This window comes from Bos taurus, chromosome 15, assembly GCF_002263795.3.
Source record: "Bos taurus isolate L1 Dominette 01449 registration number 42190680 breed Hereford chromosome 15, ARS-UCD2.0, whole genome shotgun sequence".
NCBI classification, from domain to species: domain Eukaryota; kingdom Metazoa; phylum Chordata; class Mammalia; order Artiodactyla; family Bovidae; genus Bos; species Bos taurus.
In genome coordinates, this window is record NC_037342.1 from 76,093,559 (window position 1) to 76,116,257 (window position 22,699).

The 22,699-nt window shown below is 35.1% G+C and overlaps 1 protein-coding gene across 36 annotated transcripts in view; it reads right to left on the bottom strand.

Annotated features, from left to right (window-relative positions):
* The window catches only part of PHF21A (PHD finger protein 21A), a 192,180-nt gene that overhangs the window by 136,836 nt on the left and 32,645 nt on the right, over positions 1 to 22,699 (bottom strand). For 25 of the 36 annotated variants that reach the window (XM_059874641.1, XM_059874635.1, XM_059874638.1 and 22 more), the window contains 3 exons: positions 18,335 to 18,477; positions 13,898 to 13,930; positions 11,702 to 11,788 (listed from right to left, as the gene is read on the bottom strand). In XM_059874641.1, the coding sequence (XP_059730624.1) occupies positions 11,702 to 11,788; positions 13,898 to 13,930; positions 18,335 to 18,388 (174 nt within the window). In that variant the 5' untranslated portion in view covers positions 18,389 to 18,477. Of the gene's footprint in view, positions 1 to 11,701; positions 11,789 to 13,897; positions 13,931 to 14,525; positions 14,581 to 18,334; positions 18,478 to 22,699 lie in introns of those variants that run through there. The other 11 variants (XM_024975158.2, XM_024975169.2, XM_024975166.2 and 8 more) reach the window with 4 other exon arrangements.

Below are 22,699 nucleotides of genomic sequence, written 5' to 3' on the forward strand. Positions count from 1 at the left end.
AAAATAATTTACAGTTCGTATTTTAAATAAATTACATTGTTTTCTGTAATAGATTTACCTTTACAATAATATACTGTTGATACTCTAGCAAACAGCAAAATTATTTTTACATTCCTTGACCTAAAGCAGGTTTTTAGGTAGGCTGGCAAAGGGAGACCTTTCTAAAACAATCTAGGAAACCAGTAATAAGTGCTAAGGGCTCACATATTTTTCAAATATATATTATATTTAACTTACAATAGTAGGGACAACTGTTACATAGATGGAGACAGAAAGATATTGTTGATTGCCTTTTCAAATCCGTTACTCTCTGTCTCTTCTAACCTTTTCAAATCTGTTACTCTCTATCTCTTGCTAACAAGAAACTAACTTTGTATATCTAGTGTTCAAATGTTTGAGAGGCAAATGCTCAGCTCCAGGATATAAATTAGTCTTGGACCCACTCTTTCTGCCAGTCACTACTTTAAACACTAGTATGTGGCCAAAGTGTGCTCAACAGGATGCAAAATCTGCTGAATAACTTCTAATTAAGTTCTTCTTTGCTCGTAAAAAGAGACATACCAGAAGAACTGGAAGGATGTAAAGCCTGGAGCAGCAGCAGCAATATTGTGACAACAAGCAATGTTTGCTGACTCGCTAAGGGTGGCAGAACAGAAAGATGACCAGAACATGTGTTCTGGTGGTGCTGCTGAGATGCTGAAGTGGTCAATTCTAGCAACTTATTAGGTGAATCAATAAATCCACTTACTGTTTCAGCCACTTTCAACTGGGTGCTCAGTTATGTGCAGCTAAAAGTATAGGACAGAGAAGGCAATGGCACCCCACTCCAGTACTCTTGCCTGGAAAATCCCATGGACGGAGGAGCCTGGTAGGCTGCAGTCCAAGAGGTTGCTAAGACCTCACGACTGAGCGACTTCACTTTCACTTTTCACTTTCATGCATTGGAGAAGGAAATGGCAACCCACTCTAGTGTTCTTGCCTGGAGAATCCCAGGGACGGGGGAGCCTGGTGGGCTGCCGTCTATGGGGTCGCATAGAGTTGGACATGACTGAAGCGACTTGGCAGCAGCAGCAAAAGTATAGGAGCTGATGCAATCATAATGACCATATTAGAGATGAGGAAATCAGTTCAGAGAAATTCAGTAGGCAAGGCCAGTAAATACGTGGCACAATCTAGAACACACAGACTAGAATGTATTGCTTTTCTTTGACAAATGCTATTTAAGTACCACTGTGTGTGAAGCACTAAGTATATACTGGATTTTAAGGATGGGGAAAAAAAAAGCCCACACTACTTAGGGACTCACAATCTAGAAGGGAGATAAACATACAAACAATTAATGAAATGTGATAAAAACAACAGAGCAAGGAACTATCAATTCACAAGAGAACACATTTAACAATGCCAAGAGACTTTAGGGTGGGTATATCGAGGAGATGACAAACTTTCAGTCTTCAGTGATATAAAATTTCAAAAGATAACTTACTGTGACTCTCTATATTTTAGTTTTTAAGAAAAACTTCCAACAGACACAATCTCATAAACATTATGTTGAACAAAGTAAGCCAGAAAGAAAACAGAATACCTTATTTGATTTCATATAGGCAAAATTAATCTAAGCTGTTAGAAGTCACAATAGTGGAGGTGGGTAGTGAACTGAAGAAAACATGTAACATTTTCTGTGGCTATAGTAATGTTCTGATACTGATATGGGTGCTAGTTACCTGGGTATTTCAGTTTATAAAAATATATTGGAGCCATATGCACATACATATAGAGTATATATACACACACACACATATATATATATGGGGGTGTGTGTGTGTGCAGTTTTTGTATTTATATTATACTTCAATATTTTAAAAAATTAGAAAAGAATATACAAAAAATAAATCACCATAAATGCATGCTTACAAACAAGATTTTTAACTATTTTTTATTTTAAATAATGAATCATATTGTACATCTGTTTTAGAATTTATTTTTTTCACCTTCCATTCATCTTTCTATCCAGTTAAGCACCTCATAATATGCATATATAGCTCCTGTATATTACTTGCTAATTGCACCCTGATTTATTTATAGTTACTTTCAGTTTTTCTTGCATGGGTATTTCTGAACTACAATGCCCTGAATATTAGCTTACTGGGTCAAAGGGCAGATGGTGACTCCAGGTTTGCACTAAGCAAAGAAGATGAGAAAGAACATTCCAGGTCAAATAAAAACAGAGCATATCCAAGAAAATTTAAGTACGCGGCGAGTACTCTGTGTATTAAAGTACGCTGAGGAAAAGGTATGCATAAGTTCAGTAGAGAGGCAGCCATGGGTGAGATTATGAGGGGTTTCTGAGCCATCATAAGGCGTTTGGACTTTTTCCTAGAGTACAAGAGAAGGTCAGCTACTGACTGAAGGATCTCTAGCAGGAAAGCAACATTCAAGGGTTTGACTTTAGATCAGCCTGAAAATAGTGAAAAGGCTGAATCAAAAAACATAGTAACTGGATGCAAGGTAATACCATGGAAAGGGCACTAGGAAGGTACTGAAAAGGGGGTAGGAATATTGAGGAGCCTGAATAAACAGGACTTTGTAATCATGGATGAGACAGAGAAAGAACTTCATAATTATTTCCAAGTTTCTGCTTGGCTACTGGAGGAATAGGGCATCATTAACCACAAAGGGAAAGGAGGAGAAGTAGGATGAGATAGTTGGATGGCCTTACCAACGCAATGGACATAAGTTTGAGCAAACTCTGGGAGGTGGTAAAGGACAGGGAAGCCTGGTGTGCTGCAGTCCATAGGGTCACAGAGTTGGACACAACTTAGTGACTGAACAACAACAACAAGTTGAAGAGGGGTGGATACCGAGATCTGTTTGGAGAATAGAGCTTTGGGACATCCAGTAGGAAGAAGCTGAAAATACTTATCTGTCTGGAGGTCAGGAAAGAGAGGAGAAGACAAATAAACATTTGGAGGTCAGTGGCATTCAGTAGTGGTTTAAGGTAGGATATCACCCACCGGGGAAAAAATAGGAAAAGATGAAAAGCATAAAATACCATGGAATATTAGTTTTTAAAGGGAAGACTGAGGAAGAACTGTTTGAGAAGGAAACTGAGCAAGTGCATTCAAAGATGTAAAAGGAGACCAGGAAACGAAGGTTCTTGGTTCTGTGAAGAAGACTGAAGAACGCCATCATTAATATGAAATACTACTTACTTCAAGTAAGAAGAAGTGTGAAAAATTTCCTTTAGATTTGGCAATTATGTTACCAGAAGTTTCAGTGAGCTCAATAAAGTAGAATGAAAATGGAAACTGTAGTGGGGCTGACAAGGACCACAAGGCTATAAAAAAGTAATATAAAAAGAGCCTGAGTTGAATAATATTTCATGGTTTAATAAGTTTAATAACAAAGGAATGGGAAGGAGAGAAAGACAAGACAATAGCAGAAAGAAATTAAGCAACAAAGGAAGGAATTTTGTTGTTGTTTAAAAGAATGCGAGACACGTAAGCATTGTTTTATAAAGTCGGGGGAAAAAACGTAAAGAGGACTTGGAGAAAGTACAAGACAAAGAGGTATGTGACGTAGCAACACTGCAGAAGAGACTGTTTCTAGATACACTGCATTCCTAGATAGCTGGACCCAGGCTCATTTACTAGTTTATGCTACTTCACCTCATAAAAGTTTTCCTTTCCTGCAACTAAGATAAAGCTGCTCTGAACTGGAACACAGGTTAATAATGTCAGTGTTCTTTTTTAAAATATATTGAGTGCTTTTAAAGAATTAAGTAGGAAACAATACTGAGAATATTTTTCCCCAAAAAAGGGGGAATTGAACTATATGAATGGAAATCTCCTTTTAATGGTAAAACACCTTAGTACGGACATCCGACATATCGGGCCACCCTACTAGACTACTAGCTTCTTGAAAGCATAATGAATTACTACATTAAAAAATGCTTGCTACAAATCTGCCATGCTACCCTTGAGGGGTATAAACATGAGAAGACATACTCCCTGTCCTGGAGAAACTTACAAATATATAATTACAATACAATGTAATAAGTACAAATAAGAGAAGCAGGCACAAACACCAAGGGTACACAGAGGATGGATATTTAACTCCTCCTGGAGAGTGGACAAAAGTCAAGCGAACCTTTTGAGGATCTTTGTTTAAACTGGGTCTTCAGAGGATAAGCAGAAATTTACCAGGCAAAGAGGAAAGAGAATTCCAGCTGTAGAAAACAGCATGTGCAAATGCTGTTGGGGAGACCAAAAGTATTGAGAGAACCCATGAATAAAGGTGAAAACAGAAAACTTACAGGGTATGTATGTACGGCAGGAAAGGACTGAAGACAGGAGATCAAGAATGAGTTATCAAAGGTGTCAGGAAAAATGAGCCTGCATTTTTTTAGCTCATGACCAGTCATAGGTAAGGAACACTGTGAAGTTTTCATCCTCAGCATTTCCCATGGGCCTAGGACCATGCCTTTCACCACAGAAAACTTTCAATAATGGGTATGGAATAAACAGATGAGTCAGAAACTTAGAATGACAAAGAAATTTGAAGGAAAAAAAAAAAAAAAACACAGATCCTAGGGAGAAGGGAATAAATTAGAAGGAACTGATTATTTAACTTTAGACAGGATTAAAATTTTCATCTGATTTTTTTTCTTTTTAATTTTATTTTATTTTTAAACTTTACAATATTGTATTAGTTTTGCCAAATATCAAAATGAATCCGCCACAGGTATACCTGTGTTCATCTGATTTTTTTAAGTCACTGCATTTACAAGTACCAAAAATAAATGATTAGGATGACCTGAGAAGAAGATAACTCAGAAGCAGATGGCCGCACTCGGTACAAGTCACCAAACTTACCTGATTTTCCTCCACCGTATTCAGGTAAAATGTTCTACAATAACATGGCATAGTATTATTAAAATACGAGTTCCTTCAACAAGCTTTTCTATCTTAAAGAAATAATCAAATCATTGACCAGTAGGTTGCAACTTCTGGCTAAAGAGACAACCGAACTCTGAGAATAAAGATGAAAAAGAACCAGGAGACAATGCAGCACTGGGAACCACAGCCACATCACAAGCATACGACCTCCTATGCTTTAGAAACTTGATGTTCTTGTCCTGTATTTCTGAGCCCTTCATTCATCTCATCTTCGCTGAATACAAGCCAAAAGGATTTCACCAGGAAAAATTTGAAATAATACACTTCCTGTATTTGAAGCAAGGGAGAAAGAACCAATGTACACAAGAGGCAGTAAAACCAACAAATAGTTGGACTAATGGTTTCACATAAATATTTAACAAGAGGGATGAACTAGTTAAATCGTAAGAACTCCTAAACTCTGGATGAAGATGAGGTCAGATTCCCATCATAATTCAAGGATCTTCAAGAAAACAATCTTAAATTCTAATATGACATGTCAATCACATTAGTTTGGATATGGATGAGACAGGGTGACTTTTTATGGTTACTGGTATCAGAGGCTAGAGACAGTCATGTGTCAGGTTACCAATATGAGACTGCAAGAAGCAATTTACTTACATGACTCCAAGGCAATGAAGCTTAAAGGCAATGTAATTATTGTGCCTAATGTCCTATTTCAAAAAATATTTGATAGATAAAGGTTCACAGAATAATTTAAGAATATAATTTACTAAATAAAACTGAACGAATAGTACAGTGATCTGGATTCTAGTCTTGAAACTGATACAATTAATTATATAAGTCACAAATAGTCCATGTCCCAGTTTATGTATTATGATGATGTACTCATGACTGAGTTAAATGTGAAATGTTCTAAGCTCCTTTAAAAAGTAGTACTTTACTTATAAGATGAGGGCATTACATATGAGATGAAGTAGACCAGCATGACTGAAGCTAACACTTTCCATTTAAACAGAACTTACCTTCAAAACTACTCAGTGTACTCAATAGATATATGTTCATTAACTCTTAAAAGGCATTATTCAAACATTCCATAAAAAATGAACTAGACATATTAAATTATTTGACAGCTCAAAAATCCCCCAACAAGTCCATCACAGAGTAAAGAACAGAATCAGACTCTGCATCCCCTCCCCGACTCCCCACCCAGCCCACTGTTCACGTCACCCACCTAGCTTAAATTCTGTTGTTCTATGCGTCAGAAACATAGTTAGTTATGGCAGGACAGAGATTTCTCTCCCAAAGGCCTCAGAATTCACTTTACTACAATATGTTCAAATTTTAAATGAGAATGGTTTCATGAACAGCAACTATTTATTAAACCCTCAGAAAAGTATTTCATCTTGTATTAGGTTAAGTAATCTGTGAGGAAAAGAGACTATGATTTTTACACACAGAGTCAGCGGCAAATACCAAAGACTATGAAGGAGTCTACCTCTCTTAAAAGGATTAAGAAAATTAGTGGAAAGAGTGAAAGACAAAATGGTACCCTGAACAGTGGTCACTTATTTGATTTTTACCCACCAAAAAAAAAAAAAAAAGAAAGAGTGAAAGAAAAACCAAAGGTAATTTTATGGAATACTATGTAATATGTGTACCAGGGACAAATGGCATGAAAAATATATTTTCAGATAAGCATCAGATACATATTACTCCATCTTCAAAATCAACACAGTGCTTTCCCCCACCCTGCCTCCTCTCAAGGTATCTCTTAGGGAGAACTTGGTACTCTCACAAATACTGTTAATCTGATTAGCCTTTCCTGGAGGCTATTTAGAAATAAGTTGGTGTTGTTTAATATTTTAAAAGCTTTTTATACACTTTGACCAACAGTGGTAGATGGATTATTGCTCTCAACTCTTCATAGTTTGTCATAAAATTATACATTCACACCCTTTGTCATATAATTTTGCAAGGTATGACCACACGATTTATTTTGGTGATTTGTTTTGACAATGCCAGCAGAGGCTTAAAATGTATTTTGGTAGCCTGGCTTGTGTCTTACACTCCAGTGATAAACCATGACACGGGTATGCCCCAGGTAGCTGCTGCCCCCTCATGACTGGCCTCAGAACAAATAAACTTAGAGGAGTCTAACCCAACTGACAGCCTGAGGCAAGCCAACTAACCCACAGACTGAAGTAGATGTCCCCGGTCAAGCCAACATAGATCAGGAGGATCAATAGACCCAGTGTGAAACTTAGTGTTGTAATTTAATAAAACACTGGTTTGTTATGCAGAACTGTTATGGCAATAGCTGACCAATACACCCAAAAACCTCACACCTGAGAATGTATCCTGAGGCAATTAGAACAGATTCACATATAAGGGTATTTATCATAACAACATTTATAAATAACAAAACACAAAATATCATCAAATAATAGAGTGAATAGTTATGATCAAACCAGACTATTAAATATTTGAAGCTATTAAAAGTTTCATTCTTAAGGAACACTCAAAAATGCATGAAAATGTTCATAGTATTTTAAGCTTAAAAAATATAAAAAGCAAGATGCACCATTTAAAAAAATATCTACAAGTACAGAAAAAGATCAGGTAGGTAAAATAATTCACTTAAGAAATATAAATGCCTTTCTGTGCTAAATATTATTTTATGCTAAATATTATGCTAACTACTATACTTGGAATAAAGAGGTAAGTATGCTCCCTGACTTCTTGAAACAGTCTAGTGAGGACAACAGGTATTAAAAACAATAACCATATATATGTAATTACAAATTTTGATAAACTATTGTGGCAAAAATTGCTAATTATCCCCGGTATTTATTTCCCTCTTCTTGCTCAGTACCAGAGTCCCTGAATTTTATCTGCCCATGGCCATCTGGAATAGACTATACTTCCCAGCTTTCCCTGCTCCTAGTGGGGGCCATGTGATCAAGTTCTGACCAATGGGATCTAACTGGAAGTGAGACATGAAACTTCCAGTAAACATCCTTAAAAATAAAGGGCTTGTTTTCCCCCTTTTTGCCAGATGGAGCAGCTATTTTGGACTATGATGTGGAAGCTTCACGCTGAGGATGGCAGAGCAACAGAATAGGAGGAGCTTGGGTTTCCTGGCACTGTGGAACCACTATCACCAGCCTTACTATCCCCACAGAGCTTTCACATGAGACAGACAAAATTCTACCTTGTTTACGCCATTTTCATTTTGGGTTTTCAATCATTCACAGCTAAACCCTAATCCTAAGTGGCATACCTATGCAGGAAAATTGAAGGGTGTGATGAGAGATTATAACAGAAACTGTTGGTTTTGACAGGAAGAAAGGGTTTCAGAGACCGGTCCTCTGAGGAAGTAACTTTTAAACTGCAACCTATCTGATGCCTGGCCAGGAGAGCACCAGGGGAAGGGAGACGAGGTGGCAAACCCCTCAAGCCAAGTAGTTTCAAAGATGAAAACCTCAACTGCAATAAGCATAAGCAACAAACTCTGGGATGCAAGACTGCTTCTATTGTAATAATGAATGAATTAGAATGAAAGCAGAGCGTTAAAGCAGCTAAGTGCATTGGCTCCAATATTAGAATCTCCACTATGACAAGTAAAAGACCACATATGCATGTCAAAAATGAAAGGGGAGGGGTGCAGAATGAAAACGAATCCTGTTAAAGAAACTAATAGCTGCTTCCACACTTCAATATTTCTAGTGTTTAAAATAGTTGGATTCTCTGATTAGAGTGGTTCATATACCATAAGGAGAATGTCATTAGATTTTTAAAGGCTAACTATCCTTGGAAAATATAAGACTTTGGTGTTAAAATTTTTTTAATAATATTTTCTTGTGTATTTCTGATTTTAAAAAAGAAATATATTTATTGTGGAGAATGCAGCAAATATACCTAAGAATATAAAGAAAAAATAAAGTACCTGTAAATCATCGCTTACCAACAACATTTTATACTGACAGTTTTTTATACACACTTATATGCCTATCTACATGTATACACACAATACACACAAATGGGATTGTTAACGCCTATGAAGTTGCGTGTGTTTTTTCACTTATTTATCATAAGTGCATCCCTGTATCATTAAAATGTTTCTGAAATCATGATTTTAACTATATTACATATAATTTATTTAGCCAATCAAGTCTGGGCTAAAACTGACTTTAAACTGTTAACCACAAATTAAAGTCCTGTGGGTCAAGAAGAGACTCCAAAAATGGCCATGGGGAGTTTCTATTCAGAAATCTCAAATCACAATTTGAAAGCACTGGTACTATCTAACTAAGAATTCACTGAAATTCACTGAATTTTAGCCATGAAGAATGCTTAATAAAGACTATATTTTCCCAAATGGAGTGCATTAATTTGTAATTGGTCTTGAGAAAGAAATAAAATAAGTACCAAAGATTGAGGTAGCAATAACAAATAAGAACTAATAAGTGCCTAATGTATGAATTAGTGACTAACTGCAATGTTTTATTTTTTTAATAAAGCAAAATAAGAGAACATATGCATTTATTACTTCTATAATTAAATTTTCAAGTGGGTTTAAAAAAATGAATATGGAAAAATGCATATAGAAAAAGAATGGAAACCTATGACAAAGGGTTAATAACCATTAATTTTGGAATATGACATTCTTTGAACTTTTGTTTTTAAATTTCACAACCAATAAATTAATATTAAATTAAAATATTAAGTCATGTGAGTGAGGTAATTCAGATTTCAGTTATTAAAGTGGAAGGAATATCAGTAAGTTTTGCCAGAGGCTAAGTGGATCTTTCGAGAAGGAAAAACAAAAAGCTGAGTACACAGCATTAGGAGTTTGCTCTAAAATAAAACTATTTTAAACAAAATATCATAAGTCTGAGGAAGGGCTAGCTTTTGAACTTCATAGCTGTGCTTCCTTCAAGTACTATCCTACCTAAAAAATGACAGAGTTTCTGTTCTATCAAAAATGTTGTTCCAATAGTTAAACAAACATTTTAGAAACGGCAAGATTGCATTTTAATTTCTTACACTGGTTTTCTTTACTTGGTAAACCAGGTTTTCCTGATGCTACACCCATTTTTAAACTTCTAGTTTCTAATACCAAACTTAGTTCAGAAGACAGAGTTTGCCACTTGATAAAACATCTCACTAAACATAAATGGTTGCAATGTTCTATTAAGTGAGGTCTCTAGCAGAAAAAAAATGAGAAAGTTACAGAAAAAAAACAAATCTTTACATCAGTTCTCACAATGATTTCAAATAAATGTAAATTTTTTACAATCATCCCATTTTCCCCAAATGTAGCCCTAGGTTGTCTTAACTTTGTGACAGCATCCCCCATCTCCTACTCCACTAATCAGTTCTCACCTTCTTTCCCTGATAGAACACGTGAGTTTTTCAGCAAAAATGACTCATTCACTGGCATCTTGTCAAAAAAAAAAAAAAACCCTGAAACTTTAAGAAGGCTCAGCGCTAAAAGAATTCCAAAACTAGAACATTTCACTAACACACATCATTGTAACTTCAGAGAATTGAATCACTTTCAGAGTCAACTACATCTAATGAATGCTGTTTATATTTTTCCTTACAAATTGGTCTCCACCATGCTACTATGTACTCAAAATTTTAGTTTGGCAATTCCTTAATCTAAAATACCTCTTGTCTCTGAAGAAGACAAGACAGAGGAATGTAGAAGCATTAGAATAAGAGGTGGGGGAAGCAATTGTTCATGCAGCTTGGAAAAAGATTCTATTCTGAAACATTAATGACTCACATTTATTCCACACAGTTCTGAAAATGTATTTCTCCCATTAGTTAAATGAATACACAATACAATACATAATATAAATGCAATCAGAAATCTCCAGGAATAAATTACTCTCATTGCTATTATTTCACTAAATAAAAGTTTAAAAAATATAACACAAAAATCAATTATTGAGAACTATATAACTAAAAATCTTCAATAAGCATGAACTATCAATTGAAAGTCACCTTATCGTTTTGGTTCACACATTCACCTACTCCAAAACCGAGCCTTTTAACCAGAGGGAGAATGGTGGGGAAGGAACAAGAAAACAAATGCTCTGTCAGATTACCACAGACGTTTACTTATACTCTGTCAATTGTCACACTCCACCTGGTGGCAGGAGCTGCCTGAACTGGTGAAGTGGAGCTCATTATACAAGAAATTCCAAAGAACACTTGCTAGATGTACTTGGGGAAGAAAGCAAGATGTTCTTTTTTTTTTTTTTTTTTGGTCCTACACAGAATATATCTAACAAGCCTCCACCAAAGTTTTTTTTCACATAATAGTAGGTCAGTATCTAATAAAGATTAACATAAAGGAATGACAATAATCAGAATGGGAGACCTACTTAAACCATTCTCTCCACGGTAAGTTAAATGTCATCTCAAGCCTTTAATACAGGTAACAAGGCACATCCAGCAACTTTAAGATTCTCTGTCACACACTCTCACTAACATGCTTTGCCCCCACCTTCTATGGGTAAACTATGGAGTTTAATTAACACAGTCAACAGCAGCCTGCCACACGGCTGTTAGATATTTGCCACTAACATATACTCATGGGATACTCTAGAGACTGATTTCAACTGAAAATAAAAATAGATAAACAGAGCTCAAAAAAAATTAAAACTGAGTCTGGCTGCCCACACTTACTTTCACACATGAGGAAAAATAGCAGTTCTCCTAGAAGCCTCGAGCAGACATATCTTTAGAACACAATGTTAAAAATATGCCCCCCCTCCTTTTTCCCCTACCTGTTTCTCACTCAAAGCTGTGATTTTGGCTTGGAGTTCATGAAGCTGTTTCTTTAAATCAGCATTCTGATTGGAAAGAAAAAATATCTGTGAGGAAGATATTTCATTTGTTAACAGGATAGTAGCAAGGAGACTTTATGCATACTGTATTACAAATGATGAAGCAACCTTAAAGCATTTAGCCCATCATATTTGTCATGCATTAAACTGTAGTCATGTTACCACCACCTAGCGCATAGATCCTAAATGTAGGCTGCTAACACAAGGACAGGGGTAAATTCCTTTGTGATTATTTCAAATTAAAAGATATTTTATATTTTAGCATTTTGTAGTGTAATAGTACTCCTTTCTACTAAAATAGCTATTCTTCATAAATAACAGCTGACAGAAACCCTAAAGTTCCACTCATCAGACAAAAGCAAAAAAACAGAATTTATAAGGATGAACAAACTGGATGCTTAATAGCATTATCAATAAAAAGAGGTTTTTCTCTGCTTGCCCTCTCCCTTATTTAGTAGAGTACATTTGTTATTTTAGCCTAGATTTGAAAAGCTGTCAGTGCTGCAACTGCCTTAACACTACATCACTCAAATTAACATACTGACTACCAGGGCAACTTCTCAGTTCTAAAATGTTAGGAATCAAAAAAGAATACTATTTTAAATGAGATACACTGAGCATGCTTGCCTTTTACTCACGTGGGAGAAAAATCCAAAATTAAAGTTTTCAAAAGCTTAATGTAACAAGATAGCCTACTTACTAGCTGACTGAATACCACCCCAAAAAGAGACTACTTTTCCTCTTTCGTTTCTCATGCAATTCTTTCGATTCGCTCTGCCTGATCTCCTGACGGGGCCGCAGCATGCATCCTCCCTTCGTGTTTGCTCCACGAGGTCTTCTTTGTGACAAGGCCTCTCTAATGAGATCACTCACAAGACTGTCCAGCAACTCTCTGCCCCCTCAGATTCTCCACATTAAGATTGCTCTGTTATATAACTGCCAGCTATGTCAGAAACGCTACAGTTTTCTAATAATATTTCAGTTGCTGATAATATAGGTTACCATATTAAATATAAAAGAATCTATTCATTGATCTACTGCTACTTGGTTCCCTAAACCTAATTTAAATTATAGTGTATTTTTAAAAATTAAAATGGAGAAACTTCTCAAAGAAGTTGGGCTGTCAAACAGGAGTTAAGTGGCTATCAATGCCAACTCAGAATCAATGTATTGTGTTAAAAATACAATAGTTAAGCTACTAGGGGCTAAATCTGTAGAAATGAATACTATGTCCCACTTTCAAAAATCAATCTGCCTCAGCACCATTCTTTAATCCAAGAATCTATTTTACTTAACTTTACAATGAGGCATGTATGGTATGTTTAACAAGCTAAAAAAAAAAAAAATGTGTGTGGGTCTAGGTGTTCTGTGAAGAGATTATGAGTAAACAAATGCAAGGGAGAAATCTTGAGAATGTCTGATACTTTGACCCCATACTTATGGCCCACTATCTAATTGCTGCCAAAGAGACATTGCCTGAACAATAAATATATTAACAGTAATTAAAGACAAGGTAAGTTTTTAGGAAAATTTCTCTTCAGGGATAGAGAATAAAATACCTGAGCCAAAAATTCCTATGAGACATTAAAGAAAAGGTAATACTTGATGGATTACTATATTAACATAAGGTTCTTTAAAACCTTCCTTAAGGGCTCTTTCAAAAAGAATTTTTTAATGCTTTTTAAAAATTATTCTAAAATTCTACTCTAAACAGTGAGATTAAGCATTTAAATGCTCTATACTATAAACTATAAGAAAGTAAAAAATGGTTCTGGGCTATGTTCAATAATTTTGAGAAAGCCTCATAAACTGATTTCAAGTAAGCGGGCTTGTGGAAATGAAATTTAAGCTAAGTATTTAATATACATATTAACTCTCAATTTTTTCCCAAAATACTCAAAGCAATTAACTTAAAAGCAAGATAACAGTAACAAAGATGAAATAATAGCTATTTTATAACAGAATGACTGGATTTTTCTTAATTCTTAAAACATGAAGACAAATGTGCTAAAAAAAAAAAACTGCTATAGAGATGAAATAGTTTTTAAAACCTAAGTAACATCTATATTTTAGTATTTTACAGTAACTTTATCTTAAATTGTTTTAAAAATTAAATGAATAAAAGTAGTATTTTACCTGCGGATCCTGCTTCATTTGAGCAACCAGTTTCTGATAATAAAAAGAGAAAAAGAGCCATCAGTCTTACATACTAACTCACTGTCACTAAGCAGGCTTGGCCCCCAAAATCTAAAGTTTTAAGTCCACACACACATACACACAAACACACAAAACAAGCAACACCATAAACAGAACAGACCAAAAGCTTCTGTGATCCATGTAAAAGATTAATGAAACACTCTCCTAATAATTAAAAAAAACAAAACAAAACAAAGTATTGCTTTATATTTGAAATAAAGAGCTTCCTATTTTTAAACAAATCTGGAGATGGGATGGGGGAAAGGAGCTTTTAAAAGACAATTAAACTAACCAAATGCTTCAAAAATCAAATGTCCCTTGAAAATGTCATTTTGTCTAGAGTCCCAAATAAGGCCTGGGAAGAAGCTGCTCTCATACAAAAACAGACCCGTTTGTATACAGCAAACAGACTTGGCAAGTCAGTTGGTTTGGTTCACAGAAGGAGCCTAGTGTCAGATGTGACTCTGCCACTGTCCTCTCTGTCAGGGAGGGGAGGTACCCAGTGGAGCCATGATGCTAGTACTTGAGAGCGAGGAAGTGAAGAACAGTAATGCAAAATTCGACCTACCTGGGGTTCCTGGGTGAAGAGAGTTCTACCAGAATACTGAATGGAAAGACCTTAACTAAGGAAAACGTAAGGACAAAAAATGAAAAAGGAAAATGGATGTCGACTGACCTACCCAACTTCTAAAAGCATCACTGCCCAAAGGTTAACAATAACCATGGAGAGAAGAAACTGAAGCATAAAGGAATATGAGAAGACTGATTCCTGTAAGTATCTGAGAATAAGCTGTTCTCCAAGTGATTTTTTCATGTAACTGAAAAATCTATGTATCACTTTGGGTGACAAGACACATTTAAAGTTTTAAGTCATAAAATAAAAACTTTCTAAAATATATACTTATCCACCTTATTAAGTAAAAAAAAAAAAGTCAGCATTTAATGATATTTAATGATAGAGGCATGATTACATCAATACACTATTCTGCAAACAATACAATAAGGTCCTTAAATAAAGACCCCAAATTGCTATGTTCTTAAGAGTTCTTTCAGTTTTTTCATCTACTCCTTAAGGTCAAGCAGGCAGCTACCAAATACTGCTACTATCACTATGCCTCCCTCTAAGAGCCCCTGAGCCATAATTCAAATTTGCTACTTCTGATCTGCTTTGTGATATGCTCAATGAACTAATTCTAAGATGAGCAAATATCCTAAGAAATCCCCCTTGAGTAAAACATACAATCTTTGGTGAGTGACTTTAGAGATTTCTTCTAGCTTGTCAAAAGCCTTACATTAGGTGCTAAGACACAGTCTGGATAGCTGAAATTGCCAACCATGTGACCTCCAAATATACAAGATATATTTTACTATACTTCAAATATGACAGTGGTTAACTCTTCTATATCCTGGTCTTAATCTATAAAATACTAATAACATACATTCCAAGAGTTCAAGGATATAAAAATACGAAGTTTTATACATATACATTTTTACTAATGCAGCTTAAAGGCTAGTCACATTCTTCAATGAAAAAAAGCTCTTGGTCTTCCTTTCTGATTTGGTACCAGAGACTGGAGTACTACAATAAAGTTGCTTTTTTAAAGCTGAAAAAAGTTTTCCTCCATGACACTGGAATTTAAAAACTGACCAGCAAACTCAGTCTCCACTTCTGGAGGAACTAAATAAGCCAACTTTTCTACCTACAATCACTCAAGCTTCATTTTAGACCATTACAGGCAGGACAGAAAAGCTGGGCAATTCAAACATTCAAATCCCCAAAGACTTTAAGGTGACATTATGTGTTATCAAAATTGTTACTTTCTATTTCAAGAATGCAGCAGTTTTTCATGAGGATATAGTTTATGCCAAAGGTTGGCAAACTACAACCCACAGGCAAATCTGGCTTACCACCTGTTCCTATAAATAAAGTTTTATTGGGACACAGCCACACCCATTCACTTATATACTATGACTGCTTTGTCCATACAGCATCAGAGAAAAGCGGTTGTGACAGAGACCATAAATGATTCCCAAAGTGTAAAATACTTTACCATCTGACCCTCAGCAGAAAGTTTGCTAATCTCTGCTTTATACTATTTTCTGTTACATGTAGAGTAAATACTCCAGAAGTTTAAATATAACTTGCATCATATCCACATAGGAATATTCAAAAAGGCAATTTCTCAAAGAAAGATGAGATGCCCATCACAGGCCGCTACTCTTTGAACATTCATTCAACATCAACCATGTGCATGTCGCTACTTTTTAAATCATTTCCCTGTTCAACAAGAACAAAAGTATACTTCTACCACAGCAATACTAGGTAGCTTCATTAACACACTTTCTATCCAGTAAGCTCATTTTCAGTCCCAGTTTCATTCCCTAAGTGGAAATGATGAAGGGGTGGCTTCTGCCCCAAAATTTAATCAAATGTATAATCTGGCTTTGGCCTCGGCCTAATAGCCAGTGCCTACTTTAAAAGACGCTTACTCCTTGGAAGAAAAGTTATGACCATCCTAGATAGCATATTGAAAAGCAGAGACATTACTTTGTCAACAAAAGTCCGTAGTCAAGGCTATGGTTTTTCCAGTGGTCATGTATGGATGTGAGAGTTGGACTGTGAAGAAAGCTGAGCGCCGAAGAACTGATGCTTTTGAACTGTGGTGTTGGAGAAGACTCTTGAGAGTCCCTTGGACTGCAAGGAGATCCAACCAGTCCATTCTGAAGGAGATCAGCCCTGGGATTTCTGGGAAAGGAATGATGCTAAAGCTGAAACTCCAGTACTTTGGCCACCTCATGTGAAGAGCTGACTCACTGGAAAAGACTCTGATGCTGGGAGGGATTGGGGGCAGGAGGAGAAGGGGACGACAGAGGATGAGATGGCTGGATGGCATCATTGATTCGCTGGACGTGAGTCTGAGTGAACTCCGGGAGTTGGTGACGGACAGGGAGGCCTGGCATGCTGCGATTCATGGGGTAGCAAAGAGTCGGACGCGACTGAGCGACTGAAATGAACTGAACTGAACTGAACTTTGATGTCATTTCTGGCATCCCTGAATTTCTCATGATCATGTAGGTTAACACGTACCCAATCAGAATAACAGCATCAGATTTACATCAAGGCATGTCATTTGTATTTCCTGTTAATACGTATTTTTTAGTGGGGGGCTGTATGTCACAGTATGTGGGATCTTAGTTCCCAGACCAGGGATCCAACCCATGTCCCCTGCATTGGAATGCAGAATCTTAACCACTGAACTGACATCAAAGTCCCTACTGTAAGTACTTAAATTTTTTTTCTAATAGGAAAGGATTCTAAACGTAACTGAAATGAAATATCTTACATTCTATATAAGTTAAAATACTATCAACCAATGTTGATAAACATAAATAAATGTTTATTACCATATAAAGTGCTGTATTAACAGTTAAGAAAGAATATAAAAGCTATTACTTTTATGCTAAAAATAGTTAAATACACAGGATAATAATGTGAATAAGTGATAACTTCAGGAGAATATTTTATTCCTTTTGAGTCAATAAATGTAATTTTAAAATTTAAATATTTTAAAACAATAAATATCCAATTTTTTCATAATTTTTATAAGATTAGTATGCTTGAATTAAAAATACGAAACTAAATATTTAAGAACTCTATTTAAATTTTGTGATTCAGTTCAATTACATCATGAACCTTTCAAAAAAAAGTCTTATTTGGACTGGTTCGTATCTTGTGAGGATGAACCAAAAGCTGAATGTTAACTATGCCATCCCAAAATTTCCTGAGAGGAGGAATATGTCCAAAAATCACATGTGAGTAACTCTGGTATACATGATAGTCAACTGAAACATGTCTTATTTTTTAAAATATGCAAGTAAACACAGGGAATTATATTCAGTATTTGGTGATAAACCATAATGGAAGATAATATGAAAAAGAATGTATATATGTATAACTGAATAGTCTTGCTGTACAGTAGAAATTAACATAATACTGTAAACCAACTATACTTCAATAAAATAAATTTTGAAAAATAAAAAATAAATAAAACATGCAAGTTAAAGTCACATGAACAAAGTCCCTCAGATTAACCAAAAAACAGGGGAAAAGGGTTTGTTTTTTTTTTAAACACATTCAGTATATGGAAAAAATATTTTTAGTTCTTTTGCCTAGAAGACAAGTCAGGGTTTTTAAAATTTTCAAAAATATTATCAGTGAGTTTGTTGAGTAGTGTTAGAAGGCAAATAACATGATTCTTGGACAAATGACTAAAAAAATGATTAAAAACTGTACTGAAAATCAGAGACAGCAGGTTGTTTACTAATTTAGCCATTACTTAAAAACATGACGTGGGATAAGCCATGAATGAAACATACCTGGTGAACCTGAATTTCCACTTTAAGAGCCTCCTGTAGAGTCTGCAACTCCATCCTCTACCTTCTCCACTTTTTCTATGTCTGCTAATTCTACAGTTTCTTCAGCCTTTGTTTAAAATAACAAACTCCTCTTCTCACTGCAGCTGTAGAGATCATAAAATGTTTGGGATCATTATGTTGGTTATAAAGGAAACATACACGTTAGATAAAATAAATTACATTAGGCAAAAAAATTAGCCAACTAAACAAACTTTCCCCAAACAGATTTCTTTCCAAAATGAGTAGATTTGTACTGAATTGGTACCAAAACTTTCTGAGTTTTATTCTGTGAGCATTCCTCTACAAAACACTTCAAATAAGTAAGACATAAAAAAAAGTGTTTAATCTGGTCATGAAAACATCCAAGCACTTACTACGTGCTCAGCACCATGTAAGAAACTACTTTCTGAGGACACAGAGCTGAACAAGACCACTTCTGTCCTAGACAGGTCAGGAGACAAGAAGAGGAGAGGACAGCCACCCAGGACACACTGTTCTTGGAAAGAGACACACACCAGCATGGTCATACATTTTAACTACCACACAGGTGAACTGGAGAGCTCAGGATCTCTTGGAAGTTAAAGAAGGCCCGAGCACTCTTATTTGGATGGACTTCCACAGTATTTAAAAAAATAAATATAAACTCAAAATAGGGGAAATTCTGGTATAAAGGTTTACATTTAACAAATTAGTACTTAACCACATTACAATGGAACTCTGCTTTCCACAAAGTTATGACAGAGATGTTAAAAATAAATCCATCGTGCACAACAGATGAGATGCATCTATATAACAGAACAGACTCTTCACCTTTACACACCTTCTTTTCCAGCCTGCTGGTGTATCGCTTTGGCCACACGTATAACTACACACGGAGACAACATCAAAAGTCTAGATTTGTGAATGTGAACCTTCTGCTCTGCTCACCACTACTGCAACTTAAATTAACTCCATAGCTAACTTTTCTTTCTTTTCTTTTTTCTTGAATGTGGCCTTAGACATGATTTCAGGTACTCTCCTCAAAGTAAAAGTTTAATTGAATAAATATATATATATATATATATATATAAAACTTGTAGTTAAGAGCAGCTTTTCAGCATTTTTACAAACTGAGGAAGGGGACAATCAAGAAGTTAGAATAACTGCTACTCCTTATGCTAATTCAATGAGACTCATAATCTTTAAACCTTCTAAAAACTATTTATCTATGGATAAAATTCATAGTTAACCTGAAAGAGTTAGTCGCTCAGTCATGTCAACTCTTGAACTCTATGGACTGTAGCCCGCCAGGCTCCTCTGTCCATGGGATTCTCCAGGCAAGAAAACTGGAGTGGACAGCCATGCCCTTCTTCAGGGTATCGTCTCAACCCAGGGATCAAACCTGTGTCTCCTGCATTGTAGGCAAATTCTTTACCACCTGAGCCACCAGGGAAGCCCCATAGTCAACCTAAGTTTTCTTAAAACTTCTTTAAAACCTGATTTAACAAAGTTATAATGAAGTCATTAACTTCAGGCTGTATTCGTATGAGTATTAGTCTTCATTATATTTGTTTAATCTTACTAGGCTTAAAAACATCACTGGCAATCTCTTCCCTAGGGCTTACATACTATGTTATGTAATATCAAAATATCCTAAGCTTTTTTTAAGAAAACAATACATTTCCAAAGTGTAAAATTCCTTCAAACTTACATTTGTGGAGGCTAGGAAACGATATTATTATACAATGATATTGCCCACCAAAAATTTTCATAAAGGTAGTATGTCTAGGGGAGATAATTTGGAAAAGGCAATATTGATGAACAAACCCAGGTTTTCCAGATATTTATTAAATATTTAAAAACTGTTGGAACTACATAAATATCAGAATCATTAAGTTATTGGTTTTAGACCAAGGTTTTTGTTGTCATTTAGGTTTACATACTAAAGCAAATGTTAAAACTATGCACTCACTATAATTTTAAATGTTAAAATAATCGTTCTACTCAAATTCCTGACTTATGTATTAGAGATCTTCCTGAAAACAGTACTTAGTTTTAAGCCTATCAGAAAGCATGTCCAAAAATGATTCCCTATCATTTTCATTAAATTAAAATCACCTTGAAGGGTATTTTCAACGACAGAAAAGCCACACTTTATTTTACTAGTAGTTACATATAACATCATAGCTCAACTCAATTCATAAGCTCTAGAAATAAACAGGAACTTAAAAACAAAGAATTTACAATATACACAAAGGGTTAACATAATTTGTACAGTTACAGAGTGCTTACAGATTAATTACAAATTAATTTTTCAAAGGCTATGAAAAAGCAATTCACAGAAGAAGAAATAAGAGTGATCAACATGGAAAAAAATCTATCTTCAAGAGAGTCATGGAAATGTAAATTTAAGAAGACACGTTTTTGTCAAACTGACAAAGACATGTAAAAACAATAATACTCTGAGCTGCCTAGAGTTTGCATCAGGTGGCACTTTTATAATTTGCTATTAGTTATATCTGAGTGGTAGCACTGAGGGTTATTTACTTTCTTCTTTTCAGAGTATCAGTATTTTCAAATTTTTCCATGGAAAATATGTACTTATTTTTATATAACAAAGAATTAACTTAGAATTGCTAGATAAAACATCAGAAAAATTTATACTGATGAAACAACACGTTCAGGAACAGAATAAGTAAAGCCAGGGTTTAACCTGGAGATTCTAAATGTCAAAGAGTGCCTCACAGGATAAGAAGCCTGCAACTCAAGTTAATGAGGAGCTGACAGCTTTTACTTCCTTCATCAGATTGTTGTCTGCTTATTAGAGACACACAAAGGCACGAAATTTTACTTGGCAAGGACTCTAAAGGCCAATTACTCATTTTATTTCAAGATAAAACTGAAGGGTTAAAAAAGGTAGTGACTTATTATAGAAAAATATATGAAGGATTAGAAGATTCATTTAATATATTTCTTTTTCACAGAAGCCTCTTTCTGCATTTTTAAGAGACTGATTTCTGCCTAAAGAACAGGTTATATACATATATATTCATAGCCTACAAAAAACAATGCAAGCACATGTTGAATCCTTTTTAAAAATACTTTGGGGGCTTAGACAATGTATGCAGCCATCATGTGATGACCATTTGGGGGCAGTTTATAGTATTATAAAGTAATATAGAAGGTAACAAAGTATTATAAAGAAGGCAAAATTTATAAAAAGATGATTTATCATATTTTGACCAATTCTAATACATTATAAATAACAAATCCACTGCTGCAAGGTAAATATGAAGAGACTTACAAAACAATTTACTGAGGTACAAAGCCTTTCGCCGCCCATCAGTTGTAAGTTCTACCACCAGAGAAGGCAAGTGCTTAGCACAAAACACCAACATTCACTATATTCAAGACTGTATGCGTCAAACCACTGGGACACCTAATGGCCTCCCACATTCAAATTACAAAAACATAAATAAAAACTCCACAAACCAAACGAACAAGCAAATAAACAAAATAACCAAATCTCACTAAAAAAAAAGGGGGGGGGGCAGATGTAGTATCTGAAAAGAACATTCACTGTCTCAAAAAAAAAAAAAAAACCTGATTCCATTTACTCACTGTGTAACCACTCTCAGCTTTAGGTTTGTTTGCTTATAAATCAGAAAAAGGGGAACAGAATCATCTGTTTCACAAAACTATTATGAGGTTTAAATTAGGTGAAGTTATATGAAAAGCCATTTGTAAACTGTAAAGTTCTATGCTTTTCTTAACATACTTAACTCTTACTCACACACACAAACTTTTGTATAAACTTCTCAACACAGTATATTTCTGAAAAGAGTGTAAGCTTTCTTATTTCCAACTTCTCTAAGAAGGGGATTCTAACCACTTTCCTGGTTACAGTTCTGCTTGGAGATGTATGACTGCTAGATCTTTCATAATGATTCTAATAATGCAGTAATGCTACAACTCTGAATTTATTACTAAAATCACTGCTCTGTTCTTGAACTGATATAAATCTTTTCCCAATCAAAACTCACTGCATCAACCAAGTTTACTTAACTACAGTAAGTCTGTAATACGTTGTGCCCCCAGACTGAATTCCTCAAAAATGAACAGCTCAGGGTTCTCTATAACATGTATCTACTTGGTGTAAGACTCCACTTTTGATCTATACTCTCAAAATAGTGTTTCAAGTAAGTTTAATTAATTTTTTAAAATTTGAAAAAGTAGAGTCTTGTAGATCTATGTATCCTTACTTGTCTCATGTCTATTACTAAAATACTAAAATTAAATTACTACAATACTGAAATAGCTCCTCTGTCCACGGAATTCCCCAGGCAA